Source organism: Malus domestica, chromosome 07 (assembly GCF_042453785.1).
Source record: "Malus domestica chromosome 07, GDT2T_hap1".
Lineage (NCBI taxonomy): Eukaryota > Viridiplantae > Streptophyta > Magnoliopsida > Rosales > Rosaceae > Malus > Malus domestica.
Genome location: NC_091667.1, coordinates 13,881,148 through 13,894,766, shown reverse-complemented (window position 1 = coordinate 13,894,766; position 13,619 = coordinate 13,881,148). Strand labels below are relative to the sequence as shown.

At 35.8% G+C, this 13,619-nt stretch overlaps 1 protein-coding gene across 1 annotated transcript; it reads left to right on the top strand.

Annotated features, from left to right (window-relative positions):
• Positions 1 to 5,317: 5,317 nt before the first annotated feature.
• On the top strand, positions 5,318 to 7,314 carry LOC114826033 (protein RGF1 INDUCIBLE TRANSCRIPTION FACTOR 1-like). The gene is made up of 5 exons (XM_070825225.1): positions 5,318 to 5,488; positions 5,607 to 5,786; positions 5,908 to 5,982; positions 6,344 to 6,481; positions 6,628 to 7,314. The coding sequence occupies exons 1-5, from the start codon at positions 5,486 to 5,488 to the stop codon at positions 6,967 to 6,969; spliced, it is 738 nt and encodes a 245-aa protein (XP_070681326.1). The 5' UTR covers positions 5,318 to 5,485; the 3' UTR covers positions 6,970 to 7,314.
• The last annotated feature ends 6,305 nt before the right edge of the window (positions 7,315 to 13,619 follow it).

Below are 13,619 nucleotides of genomic sequence, written 5' to 3'. Positions count from 1 at the left end.
TTTTATTCAAATTTTAACATGTGTACTAAAACATTAAGTTTATATTTTCCCATTTACCCTTTGTGAAAATTAATCCAAGAAAATGATATAAAAAAACTTGTAATTCAGTTTAAGAGCATTACTCTAACGCCAATATCGCTTCTATAAAATAAAAAATATAATATAGTTCTATTAGACAACAAACTCACCCAATTAAACAAGTTTAGCCAGCTCATGCATCCAAAGTTCATGATCATCATTTCTTGAATCTGTGACCCTTTACTCAGAAATACTGTCCATTTATTTATTTATTTTCAAACAAACAAGACGCCCTTAAATTCAAACCACCGAGTAACCCTGCCTTACCCTTTTGGGCCTTTTTATTTTGTCCTGAAAATATATATCTTTCTTCATTCACTCTCATAGCAGCAGTTTCGAGAAAGAGGATTTTCTCCGGATTCATTTTGTAGGGATCCTAAAGATCTTCATATCTTAACCGTTTATATATATCATGCAGTCAGTTTTCGTCATGTACTATTTGTGATTAATTTTAAATAAAAAAAATCAAATAATTTATGACTGCATAATGTAAGATGAATTACTAAGATGTGAGGATTTCTAGAATTCCAGAATTTAGATCTTGATGGGATCCAAATCCACAGTTTGGGTACTCGTGAGGCTTTAATTTCAAACGAAAAGTAATAAAGCATGTTGCAAACTTTTCCATTTATACGAGTAGTAATTTGTTTGTGTATAATCAAATAGGGTAAGTTTATGCATTTTTTTTTAGGAAAACTAATAAAAATGATTTGAGTTTTAATGATAAGAATAAAATAAAGGGTAAAGTGAATAGTATTAGGATTGACTTTTTAGTGTAAAAATATGATTTTTCGTTAAAGTGAACAGTACCGGGAGTTTTTCGTTAAAGTTCATTTTTTTTTATATAGAATCCCATAATTTGTACTCATACAAATTTGTTGACCAAAACAAAGTAGTGATTTTGCAATTTTTTTTTAAGATTAAGTACAGATAACTACCTAATCTTTTGTGTTAATTTTAAATTGGTCACAACCAATGTTAAGTGATTACGTTACTAACATTAAATGATAATGTGGACAAATACAAAAGTTGGTTTGCACTAATAGTTGTCTTTGGAGTCTAATTCTCTAAATCAACCCCTTTATCCAAGCTAAATTGTAAACTTGCTTACCTAAACTCCGCAGATTTGGAGATTCAAAACTCTACAGATGACTTGAGAATTAAAACCTACTTTAACATTTGTCCATGTCACAACTTACGTTTGTGAACCTAACAAAAGTTTAATTTTTAAAACATTACGTAGTTATTTGAAATGTTCTAAAAGGTTAGGGTACTTATCCTGACTTAAATTTTTTTTAAGATGACGATATTTTACGCTAAGGGATAAGAAAATAAACTAGTTACAAATTCAACATTTTTGAGCTTTGGACATAATACTTCACAATTTATAAATGCAAGAAACATGTCTACAAAATAAGAGTCTTGTTATCATAACTGCAAAAACAACAACTCGAATACAAAAACTTACATATATATATAATTTTTTTTTTTTGGTCAGGAGTACAAATTCATGTACAATTAGTCTCATGTGATTTGATGAAACCCATTAACTTTAGTCAATTCAGTAATAAAGGAGGAGATCTTGGGGTGCCGGTTTTATGGGATATGATATGCTGTGGTATTAAATGCTGCAATGCCGTTGCTATTTAAGCTATATGCATCTCAAGACGCTGACTGACCAAAAGTTGGGCTGCTGTGTTTTGGCAACGGCAGTAGCAGTGGCCTAAAGGCTAATAAAGCTGCTGATGACAATGCGTCACGGTTAAGGTGGCATTGCCACCCTCTTTGTCTGCAACTCAGATTCTCACAGGCAGCTGCGCCCCGGCCCAGCATATGTGTACCTATGCTTATTTCCTTTGTCTGTAATTCTGTATCATAAAAATTAAAACCAAAATGATTTCCTCTTAATTTAGTTTCGATTTATTTTCTACACATATTGTAAAATTTAAACCCATCTATCAAACCTAAAAATTGGTTCTTTGGAAAAATCACTTCCTTTGAGTAGGAGAGCTAATCCCCCTCCTCCTATTACATTTTGTGACACCTTTTCCAGGTGTGGCTGTGAAGGCTATAGTTCTTAGTGGATTGATTATGTGCAATACTTTAAGATTTAGCTTTCGGTTCGAGGTTTTTTTTCCTTAGGTTTGGGGCGGTGTCCTCCTTCGCGGAGGTAGCGGTGTGGTGACTGGTGATTTGCTGTTGGAGGTTAGGGTTTTACTGTTGTTTTTTCTTTTAATTCCTACATAACTAAATTTGTGCGGACCATTTGTTTTGTCTTGGGTACAACTCTCATTTTTGGACATGTCTTCTATTTTCTATATTACTTTGTTTGTGTAGGGTTTTATGTTTAATGAAGTTTTATTTCGATAAAAAATAGAGAGTACGTAGGAGAGCTAATTTGTATCGTTAAGCTTGAGCTTGAACTTGAAGCCTTTGACTTCACCTAACGTCAGGATACAAAACCCAAAATCACAAACAAGAGAGATTAACAATAGTATAAGCTACTTATTACATGATGTATGAACTTTTTTTTGTTTCGACTCGGTGATTGGTTCGGTTTGCCGAACTCACATCTGATTAACAATCTCTAAAAAGCTATAGAAATTTGTTCTTTACCTTTTTGGGAGTTTTCAAATAGTTATCATGCACTCATTTGTATTAAGAAAAAAGAAAGAAAGAATGAAACGGTTTATGATCATGACCATTATTTTAGAGTGTTAACAACAATTTAGTTTATTTTTAATATTTTCCAAAACAGCAAAAGGATAATGCTATGCTTCCTAACTGTAAACTCAACCAACACAAGGTGAATACAGATGCAAATGCGTTCGTGGGCATGTTGTATACATGTTAGCGAAGAAATCGCTTATGACATACGAGTTATGGCTTCCCTTGATGCCACCATATTCGAGTTTACCCTCGACAAAGTAACAAAGAATCGGTTTTAATCTTCTGGTTACAAAGACGATTGTGATTCTATTCGATGTGAGAGCTTTCATAATCAGACAGTCATTTTGAAAATTTTCTACTAACATCTTAATTATGAAATTATGTTACATGTTATTCCAACTCTTTCCGACAGTGGTCAACAAAACCACATATTATTGTTTGTTAATGCAGAATCAATGGTATAGATTGATTCTACACACCTTTTTGTGCAGACAAATTGTCCACGAAACATTAATCTTCATTTATATTGCCTCTCTCCTCATAAAAAAAACAATTACTAAGTAGCTTTGACCAAAATTTGGACAAATTTAACTAGCAGACTGGCATGCTTTTACACTGGCATTTTCCGTTTCTAACAAAGCAATATGCAAGTGGTCATCCATTACAGTAATGAAGATAAGTGTTACTCTTGTATTTTACGTGGGTTCGAATCATATTATCTTTTTAATCTAATAAATCTATTATTTAGTAAAAAATAATGTTCAGGCTTCTGCCGCCAACAAAATGGTAAAAATATGGGCTACTGCCTTAACATGAAAATGTTTTTGCATTCCTCGTGCAAACCGAACGTCAAAGACTCAGTTTTTCTCCACAAATCACACAAAAATAGTTACTTAAAAATATCGAATGTAGAAAAGGTGGGTAAAAATGTCATACTGAAATTAAGAATTTTTATGTGAGCTAACTTGTGGTTATTGGCTACTTATGACCCCTATAATTTCATAACTCCAATGTATATTTAATTTTAGACGCTGCTGCTGTCATTGAAAGGATTAAAAACACTGACTTACAATCTGTGCTTCTTTTGTTTGACCCCATGTACATCGTATAACTATTCGTAGTTTTTCTTCTTTCTTTCATTTGTCATCCTTCTCTTATATCTTGTGTGCGACACTTTTGTGTGTAATATAAAATGTCAAACTTTGACAGAAATTGACAAAACGAGTGTAACCAAACGAAATTATCAAATGAAGGGTTTTTTGAACCAAATTATGACTCTATTGTTATAAAATTTCTCACATGACGTTCCAATAATACGTTGTAATTACATACAAAAAAATTAGATAGACAATGCAATGTATTATGAGTAATGTTATTTATATTATGTTTTTATATCACATTTTTATACTATCTTAGATGGCATTTGATGTGGACAGTCATATTATTTAAAAAATTTGCAAAACCCAAGAAAAAGAAGAAGAAAGACTCCTCGTATACCATAATCATTCTTTAATTAACGAGTTTTTTTAATTATTAGTTTATTAAATAATGAACTAAATTTAAAAATCGGATTAATTCAAATGATGTGATTATTTACATCAAATGCTATATAAAATGGTATGAAAATATAGTACAAAAACATAAAATGAATAACATTACTCATGTATTATTAGATCAATACACAGTAAAAGGATACATTTCTTTAAGAAGATGAACCTGTTCTCTCTGTAAATAATTTTTTTTACCCCTTTTCCACCGAGAACTGAGAAAGGCCACTGTTTCTTTTCTTGTCATTTAGCACTTAGCACAGTGATGACTCAGAGAGAGAGAGAGAGAGAGAGAGAGCACCAACGATCCGACCGTAATAAAGAAGCATTTGGTTAGGGTTTAAGGGTTATCGGGACATGGGCTCCTAGTAAACAGCAATACTCATAGAATAGAAGGGGAAAGTTTTGATTTTTTGATTTCCCAATTTCCACTAAATCTTTTTTTTTCTTTCGCATTTTTTGTTTTACTTGTAAAACACTTATACACTCAACTTTATTTTCAAACGTATCATCTAGGCTTTCATTCCTCAAAATAAAATGTTATTTATAATTTCGGTTTTGTCATTAATATAAGAAAATTACAATTTACGCACTAAATCAATGTTTTTGTATTTATCCATAATATTGGGTTACGACAATCATTAAGGAGTGGCTTAGTGATTAGAAACGAATTTTAACTTTATATTTTACACGTCACGTCGTGAGTTTGATTTTTGATGTTAGTGAATTGTACGATGATAGTCAAGAAAATACTAAAATGATTCTATTTTTTTTGTCTCCATAAAAGTAGACAGTTGCGACGAAGCTACTATTTTATCTCTTTTTGAAAAAAAAAATAATAATTGGATTAAGACAGCACATTTCGAGTTTTTTTCAGTATAATTACAAATAGACGACAACATGTTTAGGGTTAGTTAAATTAGAACATGGCTTGAATACAAAAGAAAAATAATAGAAATTTTCTTGAAAAACTTTACGTACCACCTCAATAAATGTTGCCAACCCTCTCTTCTCTCTCCTTTGTTCTCTCATTGGTAAGGGGAGATACTTGTGTATCAGTATTTGCCAGGCGCCGTTTCTCCCTCCCTCTCTCTCGATGTCCAAGTTTTCTCTCTCTACGATGAGGGCTACTACTCCCTGAACGCAATTGTCACACATCCTCTCTCTCTCTCTCAACAAAAACGGAAAAAATGGTGGGTTTTTCTCACTGACCCTAAATTCGCCAACTTTAATTCGTAACTCTCTGTGTTTGTGTTGGGAAACTAGTTAAATTTTCCTTCCATTTTTTTTAAAATTTATTTGTGTTCATAGTTTGGTCCTGCAAATCTTCTTCCTCACTGGCTGGAGGTCCTGCTGACTGAGAAATTCTTCAACGCTTGCATAATTCACGAGGAGGCAAAGAAGAACGAGAAGAACGTCTACTGTCTGGACTGTTGCATCAGCCTCTGCCCTCACTGCCTCAACCCCCATACCTCTCACCGACTTTTGCAGGTAATAATTCTTTAAATTTTGAATTTTCCTTCAAAATTTCACTACTTAAATAAAAATTACCCTCAATAGCTTTGATTTTTCATGCTTAATTTCTTCTTTCTTTTTTGTTGAGAATTTTCAGATAAGGAGGTATGTGTACAACGATGTCATAAGGTTGGATGATGCTGCCAAGTTATTCGACTGTTCTTCTATTCAAGTGAGAATATATTTGCCTACTTTTCAGCTTAATTTAACTTTCTGGGTTTCTTTATTTCTTCAAGCAGATCATCATCCACTATATACACATAATATATATGGATTTGGTTGGTTCACAAGTTGTCATCTCAAAAAAGTAAAAGGAAAAAAAGTTGGGGTTTTTTTATGCCCAAAAGGCAAAAGTTTTTAGTTTCTTTTCTGCTTGCTGAAAAATTGGACTGCTTTGCTCAATAGGTTTTGAAACAACAGAACAACCATGCTTGAGTTCAATTCTGATTCCAAAAAATCCCTTTTTTTTGTCTTCTGAAATTCTGTGTGTTTGTGAGCATATTCTCAAAGGGCCACACTTTCTCTCTCTACAGTCATACATAACCAACAGTGCAAAAGTGGTATTTTTAAACCAGAGGCCAACAAAGAATTGCAGAGGCTCCGGCAACGTCTGCAGCACCTGTGACAGAAACCTGCAAGACCCATATCTCTTCTGCTCCCTCCACTGCAAGGTTTTCTCACCCAGAAAAAACCCAACAAATTTTCAATTATTTTCTCTCGGGTCTCTGATTTCTCATTCTTTCTCAATTTTCTCAGAAACCCTTTTCGATTTTCCAGTTTATCTCACTTGGGTCTCTCTCATTTTTCGTTTTTTCAGATTGATCACGTTATAAGAACAGAAGGTGGCCTTTCCAAGTATCTCCGCGAGTGCAAGTTCATGGCTTTACCTGAATCCGGTTTAGACGACGGTCTGATGACACCTGACTCGGTTCTCAAACCGGCCGGTTCAACCCGAACCTCGTCTGGGTCTTATGGGTGTGGCGAGGTGAGTTGTTTGGCCTTGGCCTGCACTGCCACGACCGAAATTGTGAGGAAAAAGAGAAGTAACATGGCCGCATATCCGGCTGCTTGTCGACCGGTTTTTTTACCTGTGTCGGAAATCTCAGCCCGGTTGATGAACCGGAGGAAGGGGACTCCACACCGGGCGCCACTGTATTGAGTTTGTGCATGAAATTGGACAGCTGATAGCATGAGTAAGTGAAATCATTTGCAGAGCGATAGGGGCATGGATCTGTAAACCTTTAGAAAGTTGGTATATACTCTTTTGGCTTGGAGAGAGAGTCTTCTACACGACCGTCACAAAGTATTAAATAGATGACACTTAATTATGGTTAATTTTTTGGTGCCATTTTTCTGGTTGATTGGTGAGGTTCCCAATTTTGTGGAGGGGCTTGTATTTCTTCTCTGCTGTATTGGTTATGTTAATTTCACACCGTTGGATGTGTCTCTCTTTTGCTTCTTTTTACAGAGTAATGATGAATAGTGACAGTGTTGCAGTGTGTAATGGTGGAACAGTTACTATTGCTGGTAAAAAAATTAGAGCAAGGATAATGCTTAGGTAGATTAATTTCTTAAACCAAATTTACAAACTAAATGATGTGGTTGTAGATTATTTGATTATTAATAAATGTTGATTAATGTGCTTGTTTCTTATTGATGTCAAGTGAAGAGGAATATCATTAAAGTGTAGTGTTAAGTGATAATTGAAACTAGGTATTTAATTAGCCTAAAAATTGACAATTCATTTTCCTTTCATAGCCTTATAAATCAGTTATTGTTATAAACTTTTTATTTAAGTGTGGTTGTGTAAATTCTATATTATATTTGATTATAGTTATGTTTTCCTATTAGGACTTGTATTCCTTGGAGGAGAAATATTTCTTCTTCCTTATTACTATAAATAAAGGCACTGCATAGGGAGAATAACACATCCTATACACAACCCTACAAACACATATCTCGCTCTATATTTTCTTTGTGCCGCCGGCCCCGGTCTACTTATCAGTTAAATATAGGCCACAACATGTTATCAACACTCTTCCCTCTACGCTTAGGAATCTGACGTGGAAGTTAATAGCATCAAACTAGTTCACCAATATTATCACTCAATCAGGTTCTTTCAAAACAATGATTTTTATCTCGATATTTTTGTAGCTATTATAGCATGAACATTCACCATAATGCATGGCTCAATTTTACATTTTTCGAATTTTAGATTCTACATAAATTGTTTATGCATTATATCCTTAATTGTTGAACTATGTGATTTAATATTGTCATGAATTGCATCAAATATATATATAGCAATCAGGTTCTTTCAAAACAATGGTTTTTATGTCGATATTTTTGTAGCTATTATAGCATGAACATTCACCATAATGCATGGCCCAATTTTATATTTTTTGAATTTTAGATTCTACATAAATTGTTTATGGATTATATCCTTAATTGTTGAATTATGTGATTTAATATTACCATGAATTGCATCAAATATATATATATATATATATCCATGCATTAAATTGTTTGAATACATATGCATTGAACTAATTAAAAAAAAATTAAAACATGATTCTTTTATGGTTATTCGAACCCAGGACCCGACCCAACCCCATGGAGCCTGAAGCTCCACCCCCGTGAATGAACCAAAACGACGCCGTCCCAAAACCCAGAAAACCCCCCTCGCTGTCACGAGCCACAACTTTGCCGTCTTCTTTTCTGGGCAATTACGACTTAAAGTCATGTTCTTGGGCTTCTTTCATCGTCTTGGACGACGACTGAATTCCTTTGAATTTTTTTTCGAATCTTTGGTTCTAAATTCCTCGATCGAGAAACCTTTTCTCCGTCACTTGGATTTGTTCCCCATCGAACTCACGGACCTGCACCCTGGTTTTCAACCCATAACTTAACCGCTTACAGCGATAGCATCGGTCTCCTTCTCCAGCGAAGCTACCCAACACACGTTGAGGTGTTTTGGACACCAAAACCCAAAGCTCATATTGGGCTGGCCTGCTTGGCCCGTGAAAAAAAAAGAAATTTTCTTTTAACTGGGCTTCCTTGAAGCGGTCCAACTCGTGACACTAGCCCAAGGGCTATGGTATCCCATATGAATGCTTTGCACAGGATCCCAACCTCGTGCTGGTGCATCCGTGTTCCCGCATGTACACGATCCCAGCCTATAGCTGGTGCATCGGTGCACTTGCGTCACGCAACATCTGATCAGTTCCCATATAGCCTATGTTTTGGACCCTATTTTTGCAACCCGTTTGCTACTACAGGGCTCACAACCCAATTCTTTTATACTTGATTAGCCTGTGTCCACCACATCCCATTTTTGGGCCTAGGCTACATGTCACAAATTTGCTCAACCCACCCTTGGGCTTTGGCCCATTTTGGACCCCGAGCTTAATTTTTTATATTTTTTTTGACAATTTGGGTTTTATAATTTTTCACCCACACATCAATTTTGGTCTGAAGTCGAAATAATTAATTTAATTATAATAATAATAGACCCTGAAGATCTATTTGCATGTTTCTGTATATATATTTGTGTTTGTCTGCAGGAACATATGAACCTAAAGTTCATAATTATTTCGAAACCTAAAGTTTCTAGAAACATGCCTTGTTTGAAAACCTGAAGTTTTCCTTAAAAACATCACCAATGAAAACCCGAAGCTTTTTCATGTAAATTTAAACCAATACATGTCTATTAGAACCTAAATGTTCTACTCTTATATGAATGGATTGATTTTTTTTTCTCCATTACACTAACCACATCTTGTCCATTTATTTTATGATAGGAGCATGTCGAATTTGCTTCCCATCATTGAAGATGATACGGACAACCCGGTTGGCAAACTTGAGAAAGCCACTGCCATGATCTTCATCTGAAGACATCTTCATAAATTAGCATTCTAGGTTGCTTAGGTTGATCACTTTTATCACCAAAAGGACATCTTCTTGCCTGAAGCAAGACATGACTGGCAACATTTGTGCTTCCAAGACGTTAAGTCTGTGAATGAATAAAATTATGAAGTTTATCGAATCTGATTACTTCTCAAGTTCTGTAACGAGACATTGACCGAAGAGGATCTTATGGAGAAGACCTATTCGACCTTCTCTGCTACTAATATTGTCCTGCAACAACAATATAAGGCTTAAAAGTTCACTAGGTTTTCAAATTTGATCTCTGTTTTACTTCTCACTGAAAAGAATAATCAATTGTTGATGAAAAATAATCAAGCTCGACCTGAAGCACGTTATAGCACAAACCAACGTCTAAAATGCCAACATAGGCATGGTAAGGGCAGCCATAAGCCACCCCGTCAAGGTCAATAGAGTCAAAGCCCACCTAAGGGAGGAAATCAAGCCCATAAGCGCCTTAACATCACTCTCAAGACCCTAAACTTTAAGAATAAGGGCAAAACACTTGAAACCATAGATGCAGACATGTGTTATTACTGTAGTTGTCCCGTATTTGTCGTGCTCCCCAGAAGGTTGTAGCTAAATATCATTCTCGTCGTAAGAAGTTTGAATCAAACTTTGTGCAAGTGGATGAATCGGAAAGTACAAAGATAGAGGTTTCTAACTTTCAGGAGGATACCACCCCTATGGAAGATTAGAATCTTAGACATGAACCATTTCTAGTTAAATTTTAGAATAATGGGACCGAATTCCACATAGTGGCCGAAACCCCTCTTGTTTTTTGGTTTAATTTTGAACAATTTTCCTTTATGTTTGGATTATTTGTTGGTGATTTGTTTTTGGATATTTAGTTTTTATTAATTACCATCCTTGAATACTTAAATTATTTTGAATGGATATTTGTTTTAAGAACTTTTATGCATGTGATCGATTCAAATTAATTTTTATTTATAGGTATGACTAGTAGGAAAGTTAGTTGACTAGCAAATAGTGACCACGTACACCGTTTTACGTGAAATCATCTATTTCACTAACTTCACACCTAAGAATGCACATTTGACAACCCTCTCAAGCCCATCCAACTTGATCGAATGATACGGTAAGGCACGTATAATGTTGTCCAATGGTACAAGTTTGACCATTGATGAGGCACTCTATTCTCCACGTTCCGGACAAACGATTTTTTTATTTATTTTTTTTAGTTTCAAGGACATTAGAGATAATAATAACATGCTAAAACCTATGTAGAAAATGGAGTTGAATTTCTATGGATCACTTCCTACGAATATGGCCAAAGGCGTATTCTAGATAAGATGGAGTGTATCCCGAGTTGTTTGTATACTACGACCATGCACCCTATAGAAAGCCACTATGTGGCCGGCCCTACCTCTGCGACTGCGCATGTAATTACACTTTGGCATGATCGTTTGGGACACCTTGGATGAACATCGATGCGCCATATTCTCAAATCATCACACATGCATCCATTAAACCGAAGTTTAGGTTCAATTCAAGGAATAGCATGTCAAACCTACTCTATGGGAAATCTTATTATTAAGCCTTCTTATGACAAGATTCATTCGAATCCTCTTATTTTTCTACAAAGGATTCAAGGGGATATTTATAGACTGATTTACCCTCCATGCGGACCATTTAGATATTTATGGTTTTGGTTGATGCTTCCACACATTGGTCACACGTGTGCTTGTTGTCCACAAAGAACACTGTATTTTCCAAATTGTTGGCTTAGGTTATCAAGCTTAGGGCTCACCACCTTGATTATTTGATAAAATTTATTCGATTGGATAATACAGGAGAATTCACATATAAAACTTTTGATGACTATTGCATGTCAGTTGGGGTTGAGGTTGAACATCTAGTATCCCATGTTCATACCTAGAACGGCCTGGCAGAGGCATTCATTAAGTTCTTACAAATGATTGCTCGATTGTTGGTTATACGTACTAAACTCCCGATCGCTACTTGGGACCATGCAATATTGCACACAACCATGTTAGTCTGCCTGAGGCCTATTGCGACCTAACCATATAACGTGTTTCATTTGGTTACCGGATACAAACTTGACACATCGCATCTACGCGTTTTTGGTTGTGCGGTCTATGTGCCGATTTCACCATCCTTATGTACAATAATAGGGCCTCAATGAAGGATGAGAATCTATGTCGGATATGATTCTCCTTAAATCATTTGTTACTTAGAACCTTTGATAGGCGATCTGTTTACTACTTGTTTCACGGACTATCACTTCTATAAGATAGTCTTCCCGTCGTTAGGGGGAGATAAGAACGTTAATGTTGCTGAAGAACGACTCGAATTATCGTGGAAGACTCCCACTTTGTCTCATTTAGATCCCTGCATCGCTCAGTCTGAAACTGAAGTGTAGCACATATTAGATCTTCAAAGTGTAGCTCAAAACATGCCAGATGCTTTCACTAATCTAGCGTGAGTGACATAATCATATACTCTAGCTGTGAATGTGTCTGCAAAGATGGACGTACCAATGTATAATGGATTTCCCTGCCTTGAGGCCTAGAACGCCACTTTGGTCGATCCACGTACATTAGCGGCTAGCCAATCATCTGCCCCTACACAAAAGCATGGTAGACCTCTTGGTTCAAATGATTCACACCCCTGGAAAAGGAAACCCACGACACATGCCCCTGAAGAGCCTATTATGAATTCGACTGTCGCCTACTCATTCTATCCAACTCATGAGGAAATTCTAGATTACGGAAAAGTCTTTGGAGAGACGAATCCACCTCCCGAGAATCGTGAGATTTGAGTCCATTATGCTAGCTTGGATGATGTTTGGTGTATAAATGAAAATCGTCAATGATGCATTAACATATGCTGTAGCTAGTGAGATTATGTTGAGCGATGACATTGAACCCTGTTCCGTTGATGAATGTTGACGCAGAACTGATTGGTTAAACTAGAAACAAGCAATCCAAGTCAAACTCGATTCGCTTGTGAAACATAAGGTGTTTGGACCTGTAGCTCATACTCTTTCACATATGAAGCCTGTTGGCTACAAGTGGGTTTTCGTTCGGAAGCGTAATGAGAAGAACGAAATTGTGTGTTACAAAGCTCGTCTTGTTGCACAAGGCTTTTCACAATGCCCCGGGATTGACTATGACAAAACTTATTCACCCGTTAAGGATATGATTACTTTTTGCTACGTTATCAGTTTGGTAGCTTCTGAAAAATTGAGTATACAACTGATGGACATAGTAACTGCGTATCTCTATGGGGATCTTGGTACAGAAATTTATATGAAAGTCCCTGAAGGACTTACATTGACTGGATCAAATATTTCCAAACCCCGAAACAAGCTTTAAATTCGACTGAGGTGTTCACTTTATAGTTTAAAGTAATCTGAAAGAATGTGGTATAACCGTCTGAGTGAGTATTTAATTAATCAAGGATATGTATTTAACTAGTCAGGGATACGTGAACAATGAACTATGCCCTTGTGTGTTCATTAAAAAGTCATATTCCGGTTTTGCCACAGTTGCAGTTTATGTCGACGATATGAATCTCATTGGAAGTTATGAAGAGCTCGCGAGAACTGCCGTGCACCTGAAGTCAGAATTTGAGATAAAAGATCTAAGAAAGACTCGATACTGTCTCAGTTTTGAGATAGTGCACCGTTATGATGAAATCTTAGTACATCAATCGAACTACACCCATAATGTGTTGCGCCACTTTAACGAGGATAAAGTGAAGCCTTGATGTACTTATATGGTCGTTCGATCGCTAGATGCAAAAAAAGATCCCTTCCATCCGAATGGGGACGATGAAGAGATTTTGAAGCCTGAAGTTCCTTATCTAAGTGCGATAGGCACTTTATTGTACTTAGCTCAA